This window comes from Phalangium opilio, unplaced genomic scaffold (assembly GCF_054372755.1).
Source record: "Phalangium opilio isolate 3A_F unplaced genomic scaffold, DU_Popi_V2 ptg000217l_1, whole genome shotgun sequence".
Lineage (NCBI taxonomy): Eukaryota > Metazoa > Arthropoda > Arachnida > Opiliones > Phalangiidae > Phalangium > Phalangium opilio.
Window position 1 is genome coordinate 3,006,822 of NW_028324218.1, and position 20,762 is coordinate 3,027,583.

General features: G+C 34.3%; 1 protein-coding gene across 6 annotated transcripts in view; it reads right to left on the reverse strand.

The window, feature by feature from the left end:
- Sarm (sterile alpha and armadillo motif) overlaps nucleotides 1–20,762 on the reverse strand; it is a 40,771-nt gene that overhangs the window by 4,253 nt on the left and 15,756 nt on the right. For 4 of the 6 annotated variants that reach the window (XM_089857454.1, XM_089857452.1, XM_089857455.1 and 1 more), the window contains 5 exons: nucleotides 6,699–7,577; nucleotides 4,937–6,127; nucleotides 4,365–4,541; nucleotides 4,082–4,206; nucleotides 607–842 (listed from right to left, as the gene is read on the reverse strand). In XM_089857454.1, coding sequence (XP_089713580.1) covers nucleotides 607–842; nucleotides 4,082–4,206; nucleotides 4,365–4,541; nucleotides 4,937–6,127; nucleotides 6,699–7,577 — 2,608 coding nt within the window. Of the gene's footprint in view, nucleotides 1–606; nucleotides 843–4,081; nucleotides 4,207–4,364; nucleotides 4,542–4,936; nucleotides 6,128–6,698; nucleotides 7,578–8,546; nucleotides 8,813–20,762 lie in introns of those variants that run through there. The other 2 variants (XR_016376088.1, XM_089857450.1) reach the window with 1 other exon arrangement.

A 20,762-nucleotide genomic window follows, 5' to 3' on the forward strand; every position in this document is an offset into this window, starting at 1 on the left:
ATATTTAACCCTAAACGTTTTATATTAAGTAATTTATGTTGCTGAGCCTTTTGAAAATAAATTTAAGCCTAATACAATAGTTTTGTTGCTAAGCCTTTTTAAATATTTAAACCTAAAAATAGTTTGTTTCTAAGCCTTTTAAAAATATTTAAAGCTAAAAATAGTTTATGTTTCTAAGCCTTTTTAAAATATTTAAACCTAAAAATAGTTTATGTTTCTAAGCCTTTTTTAAAATATTTAAACCTAAAAATAGTTTATGTTTCTAAGCCTTTTTAAATATTTAAACCTAAAAATAGTTTATGTTTCTAAGCCTTTTTTAAATATTTAAGCCTAGTTTTTGTCTCCAACCTTTTTAAAATAAATTTAAGCCTAATAATATACTTTTGTTACTAAGCCTTTTCATAATAAATTTAAGCCTAATAATTATTTATATTGCTAAGCCTTTTTAAAATAAATTTAAGCCCAATGTTCAGTTGTTTTAAACTTAACCTAACCAAATATTAACAGAAGTTCATCACTTGCAATTAAAAGCCCAATTACGATTTAGTATCTGATCAACTTGACCAACTTAAGTCTAATTTAGATTAAATTAAAATAAAGACTTACCCAGAATCGCTTGCGAAATTCGTAGCCTATGTATTGAATTCTCAATACCACACTCCCGTTCTAGTTGCGTTTCGGAAAGGAACTTGAGTGTATTACGATCGACACCGCATTGCAGCATGGGATAGGTATACTGGCAAAAATCTGGACCCAAATTCTGCATCATGTGATTCAAATTAGTGTTATCGCATGATGAATAGTCCGCCAATCGTTTTAGTTGCGACAATTCCCGAAGAAATCTGTGGTACAAGAAAAGTAGACGAAAATAGGTCAAACTAGGCTTAACTCCGATAAAAATGGCGGGAAAACATTAGGACTAATTTTCTTGAAGTTTTTCATCCGAATTTAAACTAAAACAAGTACCAACAAAGACACGATATAATTAACTGTATATTTGAAAATAGACGAAAATAGGCCAAATTAGGCTTAGCTCCGGAAAAACGGCGGGAAAACGTTAGGCCCAACTAAGTTTCTAGACGTTTTTCAAACCGAATTTAAAGTAAAACAAGTAACAACAAAAACACAACATAATTAACTACATCTTTGAAAATAGACGAAAATAGGCCAAATTTTGGCGCGTAAAACCCGGAACACTTAAGCCTACTTTAACCCTAATAAATTCGACATCCTATACTAGAAGAAGTGACAAAATCTAGGTCTTTAAACTCTTTTGCACCAAAATAACCCTTAAACCACGTATAAGCCTTTTTTATTTTTTATTTTTTTGTCAAATTTCTAAATAAACAAAGTTTAAGAAATATATTTTTGCCTTTTTATACTTAAGCCTAAAATACCAAATATTTCTAAACAGCGCCTGTACACATTAAAGCAAAAGCAAAAGTGACTGTTGTTCTGTGTTGTTGTGGGCTGCCATTTTAGAACGAGGTTGATGTACATGGTTCATACAACTTTTGGAATAAATGAAAAAATAATTTCCCTGAAATTTTCAGGTTTTTCCCAAATATATTTCCAGGTGCAAGGCTACATAATATCTACGCAAGTGGTTTAATTGTGGAGTAATAATTAACTATAGGATTGGTAATATTTAGCTGTTGGAACACCTTCTGGGCAAACTTAACCTAAGTCTGGAAATTTTCCCTAATACATTTCCCTGATATCTTAAGGTGCAAGGCTACCTAATAACTAACTACGCAAGTGGTTTAATTGTGGAGTAATAATTAACTATGAGATTGGTAATATTTAGTTGTTGGAACACCTGGGAAAACTTAAAAAACCGAAGTCTGTGAGAAATTTTCCCTAATTTCCCTAAATTTTACTAAAAATTATTAATTTCGCTGAATTAGTTAACAATTTACGTCCCTGACTTTACCAGGTTTGTACGAACCCTGATATAGAAGCGGAAGAAATGTTACGAGAGGGGGAAGTAGCGTTGCTAAGCCTAACATTGAAAAAAAAAAAAAAAAAAAAAATGCATTTTTGTAAGTGACACTATTTTTAGCGTCTGCCAAAAATGTTATCTGGAATTCCAAAAAAAAGTTTCCAAGGCAATTTAGCTCTCTAACCTAAGATTCCTTCCTCAAAAGAAAAAAATCTTATTTTATTTTGTTGATTTTTTGTTTGGTTTCAGTTAAACTTTGCGTCACAAATTCACAAGAAAAATCTATACATGATTTTTGTTCACAAATATTCCTAGCAATTCCTAGCCATTTCCTCGAATTGAAACTCTGTGATATTTTAAGTTTTATAAATAGATTCTTTTGTGAAACGGTTGGCTTTACAGGCAGTTTGATTTATAATGCCATTGTTTCTAAGAAGTGGAAGTTTTAACACTGTTAGCTAATGCGGTTTTTGCCGCGAAATGCTTTGAAGTTTAAGCTAACATTTCTTAACTTCTTAAAGAGCGCGAAAACTGACTGTTATGACTCAACAAGAGAGAGAGAGAGAAAGGGTTTATAACCTCGAGGTCACCAGATATCGAATTGTTACTCACGTTAGGCTTAGCATATTACTTTATTCTATTATTAGGTTTAGCTCATTTCTCGATTCTATTATTAGGCTTATCAGATTTCACGATTCTATAATTAGGCTTAAGACATTTCTCGATTCCATAATTAGGCTTAAGTTTATTTCTCGATTCCATAATTAGGCTTAAGTTTATTTCTCGATTCCATAATTAGGCTTAAGTTTATTTCTCGATTCCATAATTAGGCTTAAGTTTATTTCTCGATTCCATAATTAGGCTTAAGTTTATTTCTCGATTCCATAATTAGGCTTAAGTTTATTTCTCGATTCCATAATTAGGCTTAAGTTTATTTCTCGATTCCATAATTAGGCTTAAGTTTATTTCTCGATTCCATAATTAGGCTTAAGTTTATTTCTCGATTCCATAATTAGGCTTAAGTTTATTTCTCGATTCCATAATTAGGCTTAAGTTTATTTCTCGATTCCATAATTAGGCTTAAGTTTATTTCTCGATTCCATAATTAGGCTTAAGTTTATTTCTCGATTCCATAATTAGGCTTAAGTTTATTTCTCGATTCCATAATTAGGCTTAAGTTTATTTCTCGATTCCATAATTAGGCTTAAGTTTATTTCTCGATTCCATAATTAGGCTTAAGTTTATTTCTCGATTCTATAATTATGCTTAACACATTTTCACGAACGATTCAATAATTAGGCTTAACACATTTTCACGAACGATTCAATAATTAGGCTTAACACATTTTCACGAACGATTCAATAATTAGGCTTAACACATTTTCACGAACGATTCAATAATTAGGCTTAACACATTTTCACGAACGATTCAATAATTAGGCTTAACAAAATAGAGAAATGCCTTCAAAAATCGGTAATAAATTTTAAAAATAACCAAAAACCACGAAAAAAAAAACGCCCTGAAAAGCTGCAGCAATTAACTAAAAATCCAAGGTAAATAAAATAAATCCGTCAATGAAATCTCAACAAAACCATATAAATTTCGACAACCAACAGATAAATAAATAACCCCTAATAAATATCAGGAAACATAAATCAAAAATTTATAAAAATAAAAAACAACACAGATAATAAGGACCAAAACACGTTTCCCTTGCAATGTAAGTATTTTTTTGTGGAAAAGAAACCGAATAAGTTTTCAAGCAAGCAAAAGTAAAGTCAATTCAAGTCAAGTCAGCCCAAGGACATCTTTTAAGAATTAACACACAACCCACTACCAACCATATGTGCGACCGAATTTTGTGAATGAAGTTCCAGCAAAAGCTATTGACTAGTACAAACGCAAACTCAAAACAGTTTAATGGGCGAAAACCGAAACCCAATTTCAATTTTACTAAGTAAGAAGAACATTTTAACTAGGGCCTGGTGAATGAAACTACCCACGTGTTCCGGAGAGATTTTAAAAAGAGAAAAATAAAACGTATCTGTAGGCCTTTTACTGGATTACGAAAATTTTATATCTATCTAGTTTCAAGATAAAAACGTATATCGAAAAATATAAAATAGAAAAATGTCTGACCTTCGTCGTAAGATTCCGTTTTTGATGCCAATGTCTTCTTTGAGCATTTCTTCCGTCAGTTGAAGTAGGAGGTCACCATCTACCCTGCTGTTCATGAACTGTTGACTATAATGCGCGAAACCAATCTGGATAACAAAAGAACGCCAAACAAAGCATTGTATCAGAATAATTACCTCGCCCGCGTTATGTTGTACACTTCTCTCGAAGAGAAGTATTATATACTTCTTATTATATTTATTAGAAACAAGTTGGTAAAAAACAAAGGGGAATAATAGATAATTACCTGTTTAACCCATTCGCGGACATCTTCAACAGTCCATAAAGGTACTTGCTGCGACAACTTATGAGGTACTTCTTCCCCTATCAACAACAGCGCTTGCGCAGCGTATTTAGAGGCAATCGCGTTGGGGGAAGAAGCCACCTTCTTCAAGGCATCAACAGCTCCAATCTCGTTAAAAATCTGTTTATAAAAAATACCACACCACTGTGCTATAGTGTCCGCATTGTCCGGGAAACCGTCCATCCCCGCGCCACAGTGTCCCGGAAACTGTCCTCACAGTGTCCTGGAAACTGTACAACCCCTCCCACAGTGTCCAAGAAACTGTCCCCACAATGTCCGGAAAACTGTGTACACCCTCCTACAGTGTCCGGAAACTGTCCCCACAATGTTCGGAAAACTGTACACCCTCCCACAGTGTCCAAGAAATTGTCCTCACAATGTCCGGAAAACTGTACACCCTCCCACAGTGTCCAAGAAATTGTCCTCACAATGTCCGGAAAACTGTACACCCTCCCACAGTGTCCTAGACACTGTCCCCACAATGTCCCACAAAGAAAACCAAAACAAAGACTCACCGAGGTATTGCCCTGTTTCTTCTTGATTCCTGCTTCCATTGCAAAGTGAAACGCGGCCAAACTCCTGGCTTCCTCTCGTTTACTGTTCAAAACAGGCACCAGTCTCAATAACCAATTCTTAGACTGACCATGAACGTGTTGCACCGAACTGGTCGCAAATTCCTCGGGATTATGACTAGAGACGAAAGGCTCGACAAGGTCCAAGGTTCCTGACCTTAAGACAGCTGCTTCTATTTCCTTATTGGCTACCAAAGCGGCGATGGCCAAACACGCGTAATACTTGATATTGTCATCCGGATGAAAAGCCAATGGGAACAACCATACCGGGGCTTTATTGATAATCATAGCTTGTTGATTCTCGGGTCCACCGTAAAGCGACAAATTAGCCAAAGCGGTCGCGCAATGACGTAAGGTCTCAACGTCACTAGTACGACAATCGTACAATATCGCCTTCAGTCCACCCATACGTATAACATCACTACAAGTCACTTCCGAATGCTTAAACAAATGCGCGAGTATCCCGGTACCGATACGGGAATGGGGTAAAGAGTTCCTGGTACTGCAACTACAAGCCACGCTGACCACCTTCTCTAAACCGTTTTCAACGATATACGACCTGTTCTCTGTACTTAAACACTGTTCCAGTACTTGCGCGCTATGAAACTCTAGACTATCGTTCCCGGATTTTAAATGTCCTACTAGAATATCGAGTCCTCCGCTGTTACGTAAGATGTTACAGACATTGAAGCCTAAATCGTAACCCACAGTTGGTACGGCCCATGCCTTACGGACGATATCGTTAATGGAACCAAGGATGGCCTCTGCTTCGTCATCGGTGGCCGTTTTTAACTTCTGGACGCACATTTCCATACGTTGAGTGATTCTCTGCGTTATCCGGTGAACGTCTTGGGCTGAGGCGTTTCCTGTTGAGAGGAGTTCCAGGTCTTCCTCGAAACCACGGGTGATAGCGAGACGTTGGCTAGTTCCGGTAAGGCTAAAGTCACCGGAATTCATTAGGGACGAGAAATTATTGAATTCTAATTGGTTCGAAGACGATTTCGAGACTGAGCTGACGCTGGAAGACATCGCTTTGGTGCTGAAAGCCATTTTGGATGAGGTTTGGACGTTGCGTTCTTGGTGTAGAGAGCCTTGCGTGAACAGTTGTCGTTCTTCTTGCTTACTTGTGGCAACCTGTTTGTTTGGGGGTTAAAGGTTACACTAGGTTATGACGTAGCTATCACGCCTAAGAAACTAAGCAGACGACGGAAGTCGCTAGGTTATGACGTAGCTATCACGTCAAAGAAACTAAGCAGACGACGGAAGTCGCTAGGTTATGACGTAGCTATCACGTCAAAGAAACTAAGCAGACGACGGAAGTCGATAGGTTATGACGTAGCTATCATGTCAAAGAAACTAAGCAGACGACGGAAGTCGATAGGTTATGACGTAGCTATCATGTCAAAGAAACTAAGCAGACGACGGAAGTCGATAGGTTATGACGTAGCTATCATGTCAAAGAAACTAAGCAGACGACGGAAGTCGATAGGTTATGACGTAGCTATCATGTCAAAGAAACTAAGCAGACGACGGATGTAGGCGTAACTAATTCCTCTTAATCTTAGAAAATACGCGACAAATGCTGAAATAAAATAAGATCTAAGCCTTGAACGATGCACCATGAATAAGTAACAAAAATGCCAATCTAACCATGCCACAACAATTTCAAAACCCAATAGAATGAAAAACATTTTGTTCAGCTTACCTTCTCAGCTGTGTATTCATCTGTGGACATCTTGACCGCCGTATGAGCAGCTTTCCTATTTTGTTGCGCAATTCCTTCCGAATTGACCAATCTCTTTTGTTCTTGCAGCGTCGAACTTAGCTTCTCGGCTGAAAATCCATCGCTATCTAATCGGGCCTTGGTAGCAGAGTTTGCGCGTTTTTCTTCATAGCTGACGTCACCAGCTTGAACGCGTTTTAATTCCTTATTGGTTGAGGCTGACTTTTCGGCAGTGTAATCGTTCGTTTGGACTTTGCAATGACTGGAAGATGCCACGCGTTTCTGTTCGAATCGCAGCTCCTGAGGCGAAATTGGACCACCGCCACCACCTTCTTTCGGAGACATAGGAGTGCTAATAATCGGAGAACTACTTCCGCCATTTTGTTGGGATGGCGAATCTTCTTCCGCTAGTACTTCCTCCATGGAGAAGCCACGATTATGACTTAACATTTTCATGCGGTCTGTACTGGAACTGGTTAAACTCATACTGCGACTGTAGTTACGGTTTTCAGCGGCCTTTAACTCTTCTCTACTCGAAGCCAGACTGCTGATCATTTGCGACTTCTTGCTCAACAAACTACTGGACTCCCTGGAAGCGGAACTCTTGACCATTTGCGAGGCGGAACTACTAAAAGCCGACGAAGACGAGCTGCTAACTGACGCTAAGGAGCTGCTATTGACTTTGCTTTGGAGTAAAGACGAAGATTTCTTGTTCAAATTTGATTCTAGGATGGAAGCCGATGTTGGAGGTGAATGGTCACCGTTGGTCTGACGATGAGGTAAGGGAGGTGGCGAACTCGAATGAGATTTCGTACCCATGGTCGGACTGCTTTTGAAATCTTGAGGAAATTCAGAAGACATCTGTTGCGAAGAAAAATCAAGGACAAAAAACATTTAGACCAGTTGGAAAAAAATCAAAAAAAAAAAGTTGAAAAATAAATACAGAATTTAATGACAGTACCCCCTTCTGAATATATATTTTTATAATATTAATTACAACTTTTCTTATTTTAATTACCATTACCCCTAAGAACCCCCTCGTTAATCTGTTCCTCAAGGATTTTTGAACAATCTGACAATCGTAGTAATTATAGCGTATCTCAACAACTTCTAAAAACTTCATAAAGGTCGAGATTCAAGTAACGAAAAGGTTTTTATAGCATAACTGAAAATTTTGCATTATCGACACTACCGATGTTAAATGCCGATATCAAATTTTTACTGAAACCGATACAGATTTTTAACCGATTATATAAACTCAACGATATAACCGATTTATTTAACCCAATGAAACCGAAATCAACCGATTATCATTCGATTTTTCACCAATGGTTAAGCGATTTATCACCGATCGTTAAGCGATTTATCACCGATCGTTAAGCGATTTATCACCGATCGTTAAGCGATTTATCACCGATCGTTAACCGATTTATCACCGATAATTAACCGATAAATCGGTAAAATAACCTCTAAGCACCATATCGGTTTGCGCCCGTCACTTATTGCTTTCCAACTCGAGTAGAACACTTTTAATTAACTGTACCTCGACCTTTAAAACTCTAAAAACATGCCGTGACCTTCTAAAGAAAGTGTTAATTTGTATTTAGCTTACCACCAAAAAAATAATAAAAAGAACACTTTTTTTTAACCACCAAGGTTAAAAGCATCTACAAAAACCATCAACCCAACCATTAAAATTAACACTAACAACACAAAAAACGCAGTAGTTCAGTATTTTAAAACGTTTAAATAACTAATTAAATTCCTTTAAAACCAACCATAATTAAATAAATAAATAAATGAATAAATAAAACAATATTAATTTCTTACTGTGATATGACCATTGGTAGTACTCCTGCCCAACATATCACTGGACAACAACTCACGATTTCGCCACATAAGGGCGCTACGAGCTTTACGGTCATTACTGGACACCAATATATCGTGCATTATAATTATAATTAAAACTAATCGCAATTACAATCTCAATTAACGGCAGAGAGATCTATCTGCTTTTCGTTTTAAGTGATCGAAGTTTTCTCGAAATTTAACAGACGAATTGTTTTTGAAGCCGAGTTTTATACTTTAAAATTTATTGTTCTTTCTTTTTGATAGCGATGTTTTGATACGTGTTTTAAAAAACCCACCTATTTCACCGAGAATATTCTCCCCTAAAAACAATTTAAAGAAAAATAATATAAAACGGGAAAAACCACCATAAATTTTTATAAAAAAAAAGTGTTTTGTTCCTAAAATTAGAAGAACTTTCTAGATAATTTTGATAAAATATTCGTGCTCGTCTAGTTCTAGATTTTCACTAGAATTATTTTTTCGGAAGTTTAGCTTTATAAATACAATTCATTTGAAAGTGTTTTGAACTTCTCCAAAACGAAAATAACAATAACCAAAAATCCCCACTATCAAATCAATTATATGCTATAGTGTTTACTAGATATTTTAAGTTGAGTATATTTATTGGAGTAGTAAATAAAAGGTGCCTTTGTAAAGGGTGTAATTTAAATAAAGCTTAGTTTCCTACTATATTACTCCATTGTCGATTAAAAAATAATAATAATAGGGGGTATTAATTAATAATTCTTAATATTAATTGGTTGGAGATTTAAAATACCTAAATTAAAATTAATTACTCTATAGTTTAACCTAATTAATTTATATTTTAGATATAAATTCAATTAGTAAACTAAATCATAATCAATAATTTAAATTGAAGATTTCAAATATCAAAATTAAACTTAATTGATGTATAATTTGGAAATAAACTCAATTAGTAAACAACACCGTAAACAATCACAACACGCACTAAAAACCTTAATTTAAAATTTTAAATTTTCTTCCAATATTTACTAATTATTTATTTATCTATTACTTTAATCATTAATATATAATAATCAATAATTAACGCGAAATATTACATAATTAACTACTTAAAACACTTCGTAAGCCAATAAATACACAACCACAAACGGACGTCAGTCACTTTCACTTGTATGCACTTATTCAAGTAATTCCCAAAAACACGTTAAATTACTTTCAAACACGCTCCAGACAATTTCAAATCAAATAGATCGCGAATGCCTATCGAGTACTTGAGCTGCGCAAATTATCCTTTGCAAAACGCGATACACCGTCTGGAAGGAAGGAAGGCTTGCAAAAACACGACCGACCCGAGCAAAGTCTAGCGACCAACTGAATGAAGAACTGAAGTTATGCCTTGAGAATATTCTCAAAGACTCCCCCAACAAGTTTATATGATCATCGACACTTAACTCTTTTTTTCATTTTTTAAATTCAACAAAAACAACCACCAAACCCTCCCTCTAGAAAAGAAGAACGTTTAAAAATTTATTACTAGGTTTAAATTACCTAAGAAAAAGAAAAAAGGATAGGACACTTTCCAAATTTGAAGGAAGAAAAATATTTTTCCATTTGTAAAACCATTAAGACCAATTTTATCAGATACAAATAGAACTAATAGAAAGTAAGGAGCCTCTGAGATAAGGACGAAAAACTATTTACTGCCCCCTCGTGATATACTAGGGGAATTAAAAACTCGCAGTTAGAAGATATGTTATGTTCCATAAGTTGGTTTAATTAATCTCTGGTCATGACAAACTGAAAGGCTTGTAATTTTGAAGTGAGTGAGGTAGGTCATAGATTCGAGGAGGTAAAGCGAGGGAGGGGCCTGGCTCGTGAGGGGGCGCTGCTGTCAAAGGGGGCTTAGTAATGCAGACTAAATAGGACCTAGATGGAATAGGTTCAAGCTGCAAAATTAATTAACCACCACCGAGTGTAATTAGGACTTCAATTGACTCGCTCCCCCTCGTTCTCCTTCTCGAACTAGTTATCTCGAGCTGCTGTAAGTCTCTCAGTAGCATTACGAATCGTATAGGTAGTGCATGGAACATATCTTATTCACACCCCAGTGTCTAACTCACTTCCTTTTATTCTCTATTTACATTTGATATAACATAAAAGAAAAATCGTTTGTCCGACCGCTTATAAGGCCGATACGTGGGATGTTACGGTAACGGCGCCACAAATATAATTAAGGGCTTAAATGCCGTATCTCTTCTATTGCAGACTTAAAACAGTTAAGACATTTTAGCAATAAACTACGATTAATGAAAAAAAAAAACGAAAAAATGTCACACCTCCGCCGTAGGGAACAGAAAAGGTTGAAAACCGACGTTAGTACCTTCTGTAGTCCGTGTCAAAGTTAAACATTAAATACTGGGCTTTAGACGTAATACACAAAGACAAGTTTGGCTATATTGAATTTTTAAAATGGGATAAGTTTCCTTAACAACTACACGTCATGAGAAAATATTTCAAGTGTTAGTAAGCAGGAAGTTCATAAGTTAGTGTTAATAAAACTTAAATAAATAAAAATAAAATAAACAATACCATTGTTTTAAACTAAATAAATTTGGCTTCAAACTTAACCAACATCTCTATATAATAATATAATTTAATATTCAGGGTGTTGTTAAAAAAAGGGTTTAATTTAATTATAATTTGCAGTATAAGTACAATATCATGCAGTGGGATGCATCCAGGGATGGTAAGTTCTATTGGAAATCAATCAATCTCTTGTCCGAAAATGCATTCAATACAATTATACATCTATACTTCTATGACCACACCGATTTTATTTGACCCCCGCCCATAAGGGACATGCACTGTACACCCCCTAGGCCTAAGGGGTCATCCCTAAAACACACCTGTAATTAATTTATGTTCATCATAACTTTAGCTTGTTTATAAGTTACCCACAAACATAAAAGCATTTTCTTTTAATTAAAACAAAAGACGATGAAGGCAAACTAATTTTTATAATTAATAAATAAAATAGTTAATAAATAATAACTTACATTGATATTTGAAGAGCGTACACCCATTAAAGTTTAATTATAAGGTGTGGTCACTTTATGGTCAATCCAATTATTAAATAGCGCGAAAGGGCCTCAGCTTCAATTGACAATAAGATTTATTACTTTAAAAAGCTATCTAGAATTCAAAATTCACACCCAAAGCGTGTCCAGTAATTTTATAAAGGGAATAAAAGTGTTATCCTAAGCCTTGGTCTAGCTGCATCTACGTCACTATAGCAACAACCCCAACAATTAACTTCATTCCATTTGTTCTTCATGTCCACTACACGTCCTTACTATATAAGAAAAAGTTTGGTGGTAGTAGCGGTTTTTACAAAGTACTGGTAACCCACATAATAAGAAAAAAATAATAAACTATAGCCGTTTCACCTGCCCATTGCACGAATTTAGCTTCTATTTTTTAAATGAAATAAAGCGTGTGTTGCTAAGGGTAACCGCCTGGCCACCAATCGCATGAATCGTTAAGCCTTGGTTAATCTACAGTAAGCCTTGGTGCTTGACCTTCGACAATAAAATTAAGATCTACTCTATTATAAGGATGAAAGCTTCTGTACTCAAAGGTGAAGAATTAACTCCCCTTAAATAAATAATCTTTTATTACAATATAATGATTAGTACATTTAATTAGTATCAAGGACTACTGTGTCGCAATCCGCCATTGGTTTAGTGCATGGCGTCTGCTAGCCAGAACCATGACCTTACCCTTACCTCTCTCAGCCTGTGAGAATTCAACCAATCCCGTAAGGGTAAGAGGTTCTGGCTAGCAGACGCCACTAAAACAATGGCGGGGGAATGGCGAAACAGTAGTCCTTGATACTTTTTAATCACGACTAATTAAATGTACTAATTATCATATTGTAATAAGAGATAATTCATTTTATTGATTAATTTTAATACTTAATTCCTTTTATATTTAGAAAGAGGACGTCCTTTATTTAAGGTAATAATATAATATCAAGAAGTGATATCTAGTTTATTAGGGAGAAGGTTAAAGATGCCTAAGTATTGGCGAGCCATAGTCCTGCAGCCCCCTTTCAAAATACAAGGGGGGACGTAAAAGGAGGCGCCGGGCGATTTCGCTTCTCTCCTCAGTTGGAAAATATGACTGTAATTTTCGTCATCATTGGCGTCGCGCTGACGTGCACGAGTTTTCAAGAACCAATGAGATGCTGCTTGTAATTTAGAGGCGGCAGGGATTAACTCCGGACACGTCTACGTTTGGACTGGAGATAAAGCTGGAAATGTGGCGCGAATTTATACCTTCTCCCTAATAAACTAGATATCACTTCTTGATGTTACGTTACCTGCACTTTCTCTTTAACGAAGAAGACAGGTATAGTAGTAGTTTCAAATATGGGTCATGATTACAGTGAAGTTTGCCAACAAAAAATAAACCCTTCTAACCCTGGCAATGAAATCAAACTGTCACTAATTCGAAAAAGCTAGGACTTCAGCTGTGTTGTGTACACGAGAGAGAAGAAAAGTTGGTTGTCGGTTGTCGAATTTGAGAATCACGAATAATTTGATCCGGTCCCAAAAATACATCTCAGCGTTCCTGACCTGATTTCACTTTCTTTGACGTGTGTTCCACAACATGAGACGCAAGTACACACACAGACGTCAAAGACCAACACGCGTAAAGACTCTTACATTTAATCTCAAAGCGAGAGCACACAATTCTGGATTACACGCTTAAACTAGTCACGGTCATGTCAAATTCAATACCTTTATTGTTTTCGCGACCTTCTAAATAAATAAATAAATCAAAACAAATAATCACGATTTAAGCTTCATGATTAAATACCTATTGTTTAGAGAATGCCTGCAAGGAATTCTGAATTTCAAACTGAACAGACAAAGGGTACCTATCACTACCAATTAAGTTGTGACTTCTTCATGCCTAACTGCCTGCCCTTAGTATTCCTTTAAAGGGCAAGAATAATAATAATATGTACTTACAAAAGTCTGTGTTTGTTTTTGTTTTGAGCACCTTGTTTTTCTTAAAATGGAATTAACATTGATAAGGCAACAAATGACTAAAAGTAGAATTTACAAACAAGGGCTACTTTGGTTTGGTTAGCAGCAGACTTAGAAATAGCACACGTCCACTGGTCCAAAACCAGTTTATTAATTGCTTGGACTAGTTTTTTAATTCAAAAAGTGGGGGTTACTGGTCCTCGGGACCAGTTTATAAATTGCAAATCTATAGGAGAACAAAGGCTGGGACCACTCCGGAGACCAGTTTATTATTTATAACACTAGGGGGGTCACTGGTCCCAAGGACTAGTTTAAAAACTATGCTTATTTCTAAGTCTGGTTAGCAGGACTAGTAACTTTGAAGCCATCCCTATCTAATTATCGTCTTTGTTAATTTAATTAACATACGGTCCAATCAATGTTCAGTACAGTCTTAAACCTATAGATAAAAGCAGACGACACTACGCCACACCCCCTTTTTTTCATAAAGGCTATATTAGAGTCAGTCCATGTTTTAGGGACCCAAGTCCCAAATAATAACTTTAATATTAAATATTTATTTTTCTAGAGGGATCTGTATGCATGTGTTAAGTTAGCCATGTTAAAATCGGATGTGTGTGTCTGGTTTGGCTTCACGCCTAAGTAATCTAGCCAGATCAGTTTATTTGCTATTTCCGTGCCGGCATATAAATTAAAATTAAATTCGGTCTGGTGCAGTTTAAAACATTTTTTCTTTCTTTAACTAAAAAAACCCGGCCTAAATGAAAAGGACCTTGAAAATCAGTTAAGTTATTCCTTATCGTGTCTAGCTTACACCAGGAATAAATACAGCTACTAGGAATAATTGCGTACAGCAATTTCATTTACACTCGTAATGCTACTGAGAGACTTACAGTTCTCGAGATAACTAGTTCGACTCAGGGAGAACGAGGGGGAGCGAGTCAATTGAAGTCCTAAGCACACTCGGTGGTGGTTAATTAATTTTGCAGCTAGAACTTAATACCATCTAGGTCCTATTTAGTGTCTGCATTATTAAGCCCCCTTTGACAGCAGCGCCTCACTCACTCACCAGGCCCCTCCCTCGCTTTACCTCCTCGAATCTATGACCTACCTCACTCACTCACTCACTTCAAAATTACAAGCCTTTAATTCAGTTTGTCATGACCAGAGATTAATTAAACAAACTTATGGAAGGAACATACATATCTTATAAACTTATGTTAAAGTATCGTGAACACCACTTCAATACATTTACTTCAAGTTAAAAACTAATTCGTTAAATTCATGTTCGTGATTTTGTTAGTTTAGTCGGGAGATTAAAACGTGCAAAACTTCCAATATCTCAAAACGTGTGTAGCGTTTACTTATCCAATTAACTGGTATCGTATCGCCTTCTATTTTTAATTAGCGGTGTAATTGAAAACCGTTCGTTTTATCGTTTTGAAAAAAGAACCGGCCCGTTTTATCAAAATGTAAACTATTCAATAAGTTATCTAAATTATTTGTTTGCCAAAGTCAAATTAAATTTTCTACAAACTTTTACTAAAGGTTAAGGGTAATTATAGTTTGCCGAAGTACAATCATGCATGCAGTGGGAACATGCATGTATGGTAAGTTCTATGGGAAACCAATCAATCAATCCATATCGAGTCCGAAACTGTTCTATACATCTGTATACTTATGACCACACCGATTTTGTTTGACCCCACATAAGGGACATGTACTGTACACCCCCTAACACAAGTTAAAGTTATGAACATTGATTGGAAACAGTGTTTTAATAATGACCCCTTATTTAAATTTAATTAAAGTAAGAACCTCAATTAAAGATAATGTTTGCTAATTTAATTAATGCCTAAAATTTATTTCTTTTTTAGAAAAATACCTTTAAATCCATAATAACAATTGGCAATCAATCTTACCTTTAAAATTATCCAATTAACATTAGCACTTAACAATAAATTCCAAAATTATTTGGAAGACAATTTCACTTAATTGTAACCTCAAAAGATATTTTTAAAAAGTTCAAACTCAATTAACTTTATCATAAATTAAAAATAATAAATTCACAAACTGCATTAATATTAATTAATTCACAAATTAATGCACATTCGCGGTTAATTCTTGAAATTCACCAGGACGTATATTGGTATTTTAAGCTACTATATATTGTCTTAAAAGACAGAGACATTTGCCGAGTACCATCTGGCTTGTCGAATCGCGAAGTTAAAACTGAACGAACAATTTTCCAAAACGTTAAAACTTAAGTTTGGCAAATGGCTAAAATATACAGACATCTCTTTCTGGTTTGTATTTGGGAAAAAAAGTGTGGGCCTCTAGCCAGCCTTCAGGTCGACTTTCTTAAAAATTTTCTTTTTCTTTTTGTATTGGGGGGCTCTCTGTTAAAAAACACAATATTTTGTGTAGTAATATGGTTTGAATTTGTGTGGAAAAAGGTTTGATGTGGGTTGTATTTGTAGACTATATAGAATATGCTAGAATATCCGTCTCTCTCTACCTTCAATGAATTTTCTTGGTTTTGGTTTTTTTTTCTTGAATATTTTAAAGATTGGAATGAAACAGCTGTTCACGATTGGTTGGGGCATGACGTATTTGTTAAAACAGAGAGCTCAATTGTTTTAAATTTTCTCTAATTTCAAGGTATTAGTGAAGGATGAATTATATGAATTCAGGTTAAATTACGGAATAAACTACAAAAATTCATGCTAAATTACAGAATAAACTACAAAAATTCATGCTAAATTACAGAATAACCTACAAAAATTCATGCTAAATTACAGAATAACCAACAATAATTCATGCTAAATTACAGAATAACCTACAATAATTCATGCTAAATTACAGAATAACCTACAATAATTCATGCTAAATTACAGAATAACCTACAATAATTCATGCTAAATTACAGAATAACCTACAATAATTCATGCTAAATTACAGAATAACCTACAATAATTCATGCTAAATTACAGAATAACCTACAATAATTCATGCTAAATTACAGAATAACCTACAATAATTCATGCTATTGCTAAATTACAGAATTAACTATAGAATAAACTACATAAATTCATGCTAAATTAATTCTAGAATAAACTACATAAATTCATACTAAAATACAGAATAAACAGCAAAAAATCACGTGGTATTATATAGCATATCATGAAGTTCAAAATCATCTAGTCGACTTTAAAATTCATGTCTAAATAAGGAATAAACCATATTCATTCACAAGAGGCAAAAATCGTAGTAGTAATTTATTTTTTAATTTAACTTATTAAATACCCTCTCTCTTTCTGAGCCAGTTTCGCTATTTTTGAAAACTAGTTTTATTGAAGAACACTTAATTTTCGATTGGCTGTTTAAAAAGGGGAGTGTATTATTTTAAAAACATTTCAATTAATTTTTATAAATTATAGTTTTTTTTATTTTTCATTTTATCCCAAAACATCCCACTTAATCCTGAGGTTGTAATTTTGTTCAAAGTCGAATCTAAAGCAACCCACCTTCGATTGAATTACGTAACCAATGACGTTTCAACGCAATGATAAATGTTTCTTACTAGAACATTCCACGATGACATATTTTAAAAATTACATCATTCATTCAAGAAAAATTCTCGATGGCTAGTGAGTGGTGGTGACTAAAGCGCTACAGAGCTTTCTCTAGCCTAAAATGGAATATCACTAGGTCTAGTAGTACTTCGTACATTAATCATGAATTTATTATGCTATATCCTGTAATAGCATTAATTATTTTATAAAATGGTCCAAATAGAATGAATTACTGTATATTGCAGTCTAAGGAAATCCATTTTTCAAATTTATTCCAAAAATCCCCATGAATATTTTTTAAATTTATTGCAAAAATCCCCATGAATTTTTTTTAAATTTATTCCAAAAATCCTCATGAACTTTTTTAAATTTATTCCAAAAATCCTCATGAACTTTTTTAAAATTTATTCCAAAAATCCCCATGAATTTTTTTAAAATTTATTCCAAAAATCCCCATGAATTTTTTTAAAATTTATTCCAAAAATCCCCATGAATTTTTTTTTAAATTTATTCCAAAAATCCCCATGAATTTTTTTAAATTTATTCCAAAAATCCCCATGAATTTTTTTAAATTTATTCCAAAAATCCTCATGAATTTTTTTAAATTTATTCCAAAAATCCCCATGAATTTTTTTAAATTTATTCCAAAAACGCCCATGAACTTTTTAAATTTATTCCAAAAATCCCAAGAATCTTTTCAAATTTATTCCAAAAATCCCATGAATTTTTTAAATTTTTTCCAAAAAAACCCCATGAATTTTTTAATTTTTTTCCAAAAAAACCCCATGAATTTTTTAATTTTTTTCCAAAAAAACCCCATGAATTGTACACCCTATCCTGTAACCACACAAATTATATTCAATTCACCATAAATTAAAACCATCCCAAACATTAAAATAATGAATAATAAAACCAACCCCCCAAATTAAATTAAACTAAACCAGTTAAAAAGAAACACGGGAAGATCCGGGGTAATTAATACACGGCGTCAATTACCAATTAAAAATCACTTAAGCCTGCCCTTAAGACCCTACACTTAACAAACCTTAATTATAATTACAATTAAAACTAATTGAGAAATAGAAGAAGTCGTCACAGCAGTCCGTATATCCGTTATATTAATAAACAGTCTAGCCTTAAGTCTATTTAGACTAATAGACCATTTCATAAATTACATGTAGCGAAACCAAATATATTGGATATTATAGTCTGACCTTTCATGAAATTATAGCATAATAATAATATAGTATACTAGCTGTTACCCGCGGCGTCGCTCGCGTGTAATAAGAACTTCCATCAAAATGATACAAAGAATGGGTAGATTTTACTGATGACTAATATTTTTGTAGCACCCTAGGAGCGAAGGCACTCGGCGTTGCCCGTCAGCCCGTCGGGATGCATTTTTTATTACTTTTCACACTTACATTATTCCATAAAGAAGGGTTTTCAAATTTCTGGCCGCCATTTAAAAAGATGGCAACAAATCGAACCCAAAAGACCATTCAGTCCGTCTATAGGTTAAAGGAAACCCGTGTACTAAATATCTGTGAAATCGGTTGAAACGCGCGGACTTAGAGAAGAGTTTTTACATTTCTGGGCGCCATTTTTTAAGATGGCGGCGGATTGGAAAAATCTTTCTTAGTACGCGCCTACTACTTTTGAGTAACGTTCCTGCAAATTTTCAGCCTTCTAGGGCAAGCGGTTTGGGCTGGGCGTTGATTATCAGTCAGTCTGTCAGTCAGTCAGTCAGTCAGGACTTTGATTTATATAGATATAGATATAGATATATACATAGGATTTTATAGAAATTATACTTCTCTGTATGCAATTAATGTATGGGTCTATTACTTAAGAAAATTCAAAAATCATTTCCTGTGTGATGACGGCTAGTAGTAGAGAGAGCGTTACACCTCAAGCCGTTAATGTAAGTGGTATATGGCGAGATATTCTAAAAATAAGAACACTATTATGACACTGTTTGGAATAATTCCAAGGTATTTTCTGTGTCAATTTCAGTCTACACTAACTATATAAGATGTAGGTACACGTGTTCTTTCTGAGTCACGACATTTCGAAATAATGTACACACTGTGGTGATACTTTTGTTCAAGAAAACGTTGACTAATTTAATAACATAAGTTCATATGTTCACCATAAGTTCGTAATTTAAAAGGGTTCATACAACTTTTGGAAAACAAATTTCCCTGAGTTTTCCAGGATTTTCCCCATATACTTCCCTGAATTTTCCAGGTTCTTCCCGTATATGGAGTATCCTATGGAGCAAATGTTAACGAAGGAGGGAGAGGGGATTCAAATATGACTATTACATAAACAAAGGACATCCTCGTATCTCTAATATAACCAGAGTTATGAGCCTCCAAAGTATAGTGTAATGTTAATCCTATGGAGGGGGGTATGTTTACGAACATTTTGCTTAATTACTCGGCCGCTGTTTGACGCAAATTTCCCAGATTTCCCTGAATTTTACTAAAAATTCTAAATTTCCCTGAGGTTTCTGTCAACTATTTATTTCCCTGATTTTTCCAGGTTTTCCCGGTTTTCCATGTTTGTATGAACCCAGGTATAAAATATTACGGTTAAGATTTGAAATCCCCAATTTTGTTTTTCAAAAATATTGGAAATAAATTTTGAAATCAGTATTTTTCCATAAAAAAACATATTATTGGTAATAAACTTTGAAATAACAAATTTTCCATAAACAATAAACAGTATTGCCGCTTAATTTTGAAATGACTAATTTGGGTTCAAAACAAAATTTGCCTTTAATTTTGAAACTATTAATTTTCTATTAAGAAATATTGTGAGTTTAATTTTTGAAAATGACAAATTTTCTTGCGAAACACGGGCACTTTGTACAATTTGTAACAATACAAAGTTATGTTGATACAGATCCACTTGATTACGAAAGAGATAACTTAGAAGGGGGTGCAATTTTGCCTTCTCCCCGTTACTATGGCAACAACATAAACAATCTAAAAGCCAAAGGCTAAATATCGTAAGCTAGATACTTGAAACTTGAAAAAAAAAAATACAGTGGGTCAAGGCTTCATCGCCCTTTATATGGCTTTGCCTTTGATTTAAATAGTCATAAAGAACTGTCTATGCAATGGCGGCAAATACAACGTGAGCTAGCATATAAATAAATTTAATATTTTTTTTGATAGTTTTCTACAATTATTCGTATGCCAATTTGCTTCGTGAATATTTTAATCTTACTAAAGGATAATTCTTCTGAGTTGACAGTGCATGCCACGTGAAATCTCGTGAAAATTTAGCAAATTCTCGTGAAAATTTAGCCAAATCTCGTGAAACTGACTAAAATTACTAAAACCCAGTAAAATATCTTGAAAATGACTAACATATCGAGAAAATTACTAAAACCCAGTAAAATATCTTGAAAATGACTAACATATCGAGAAAATTACTAAAACCCAGTAAAATATCTTGAAAATGACTAACATATCGAGAAAATTACTAAAACCCAGTAAAATATCTTGAAAATGACTAAAACCCAGTAAAATATCTTGAAAATGACTAACATATCGAGAAAATTACTAAAA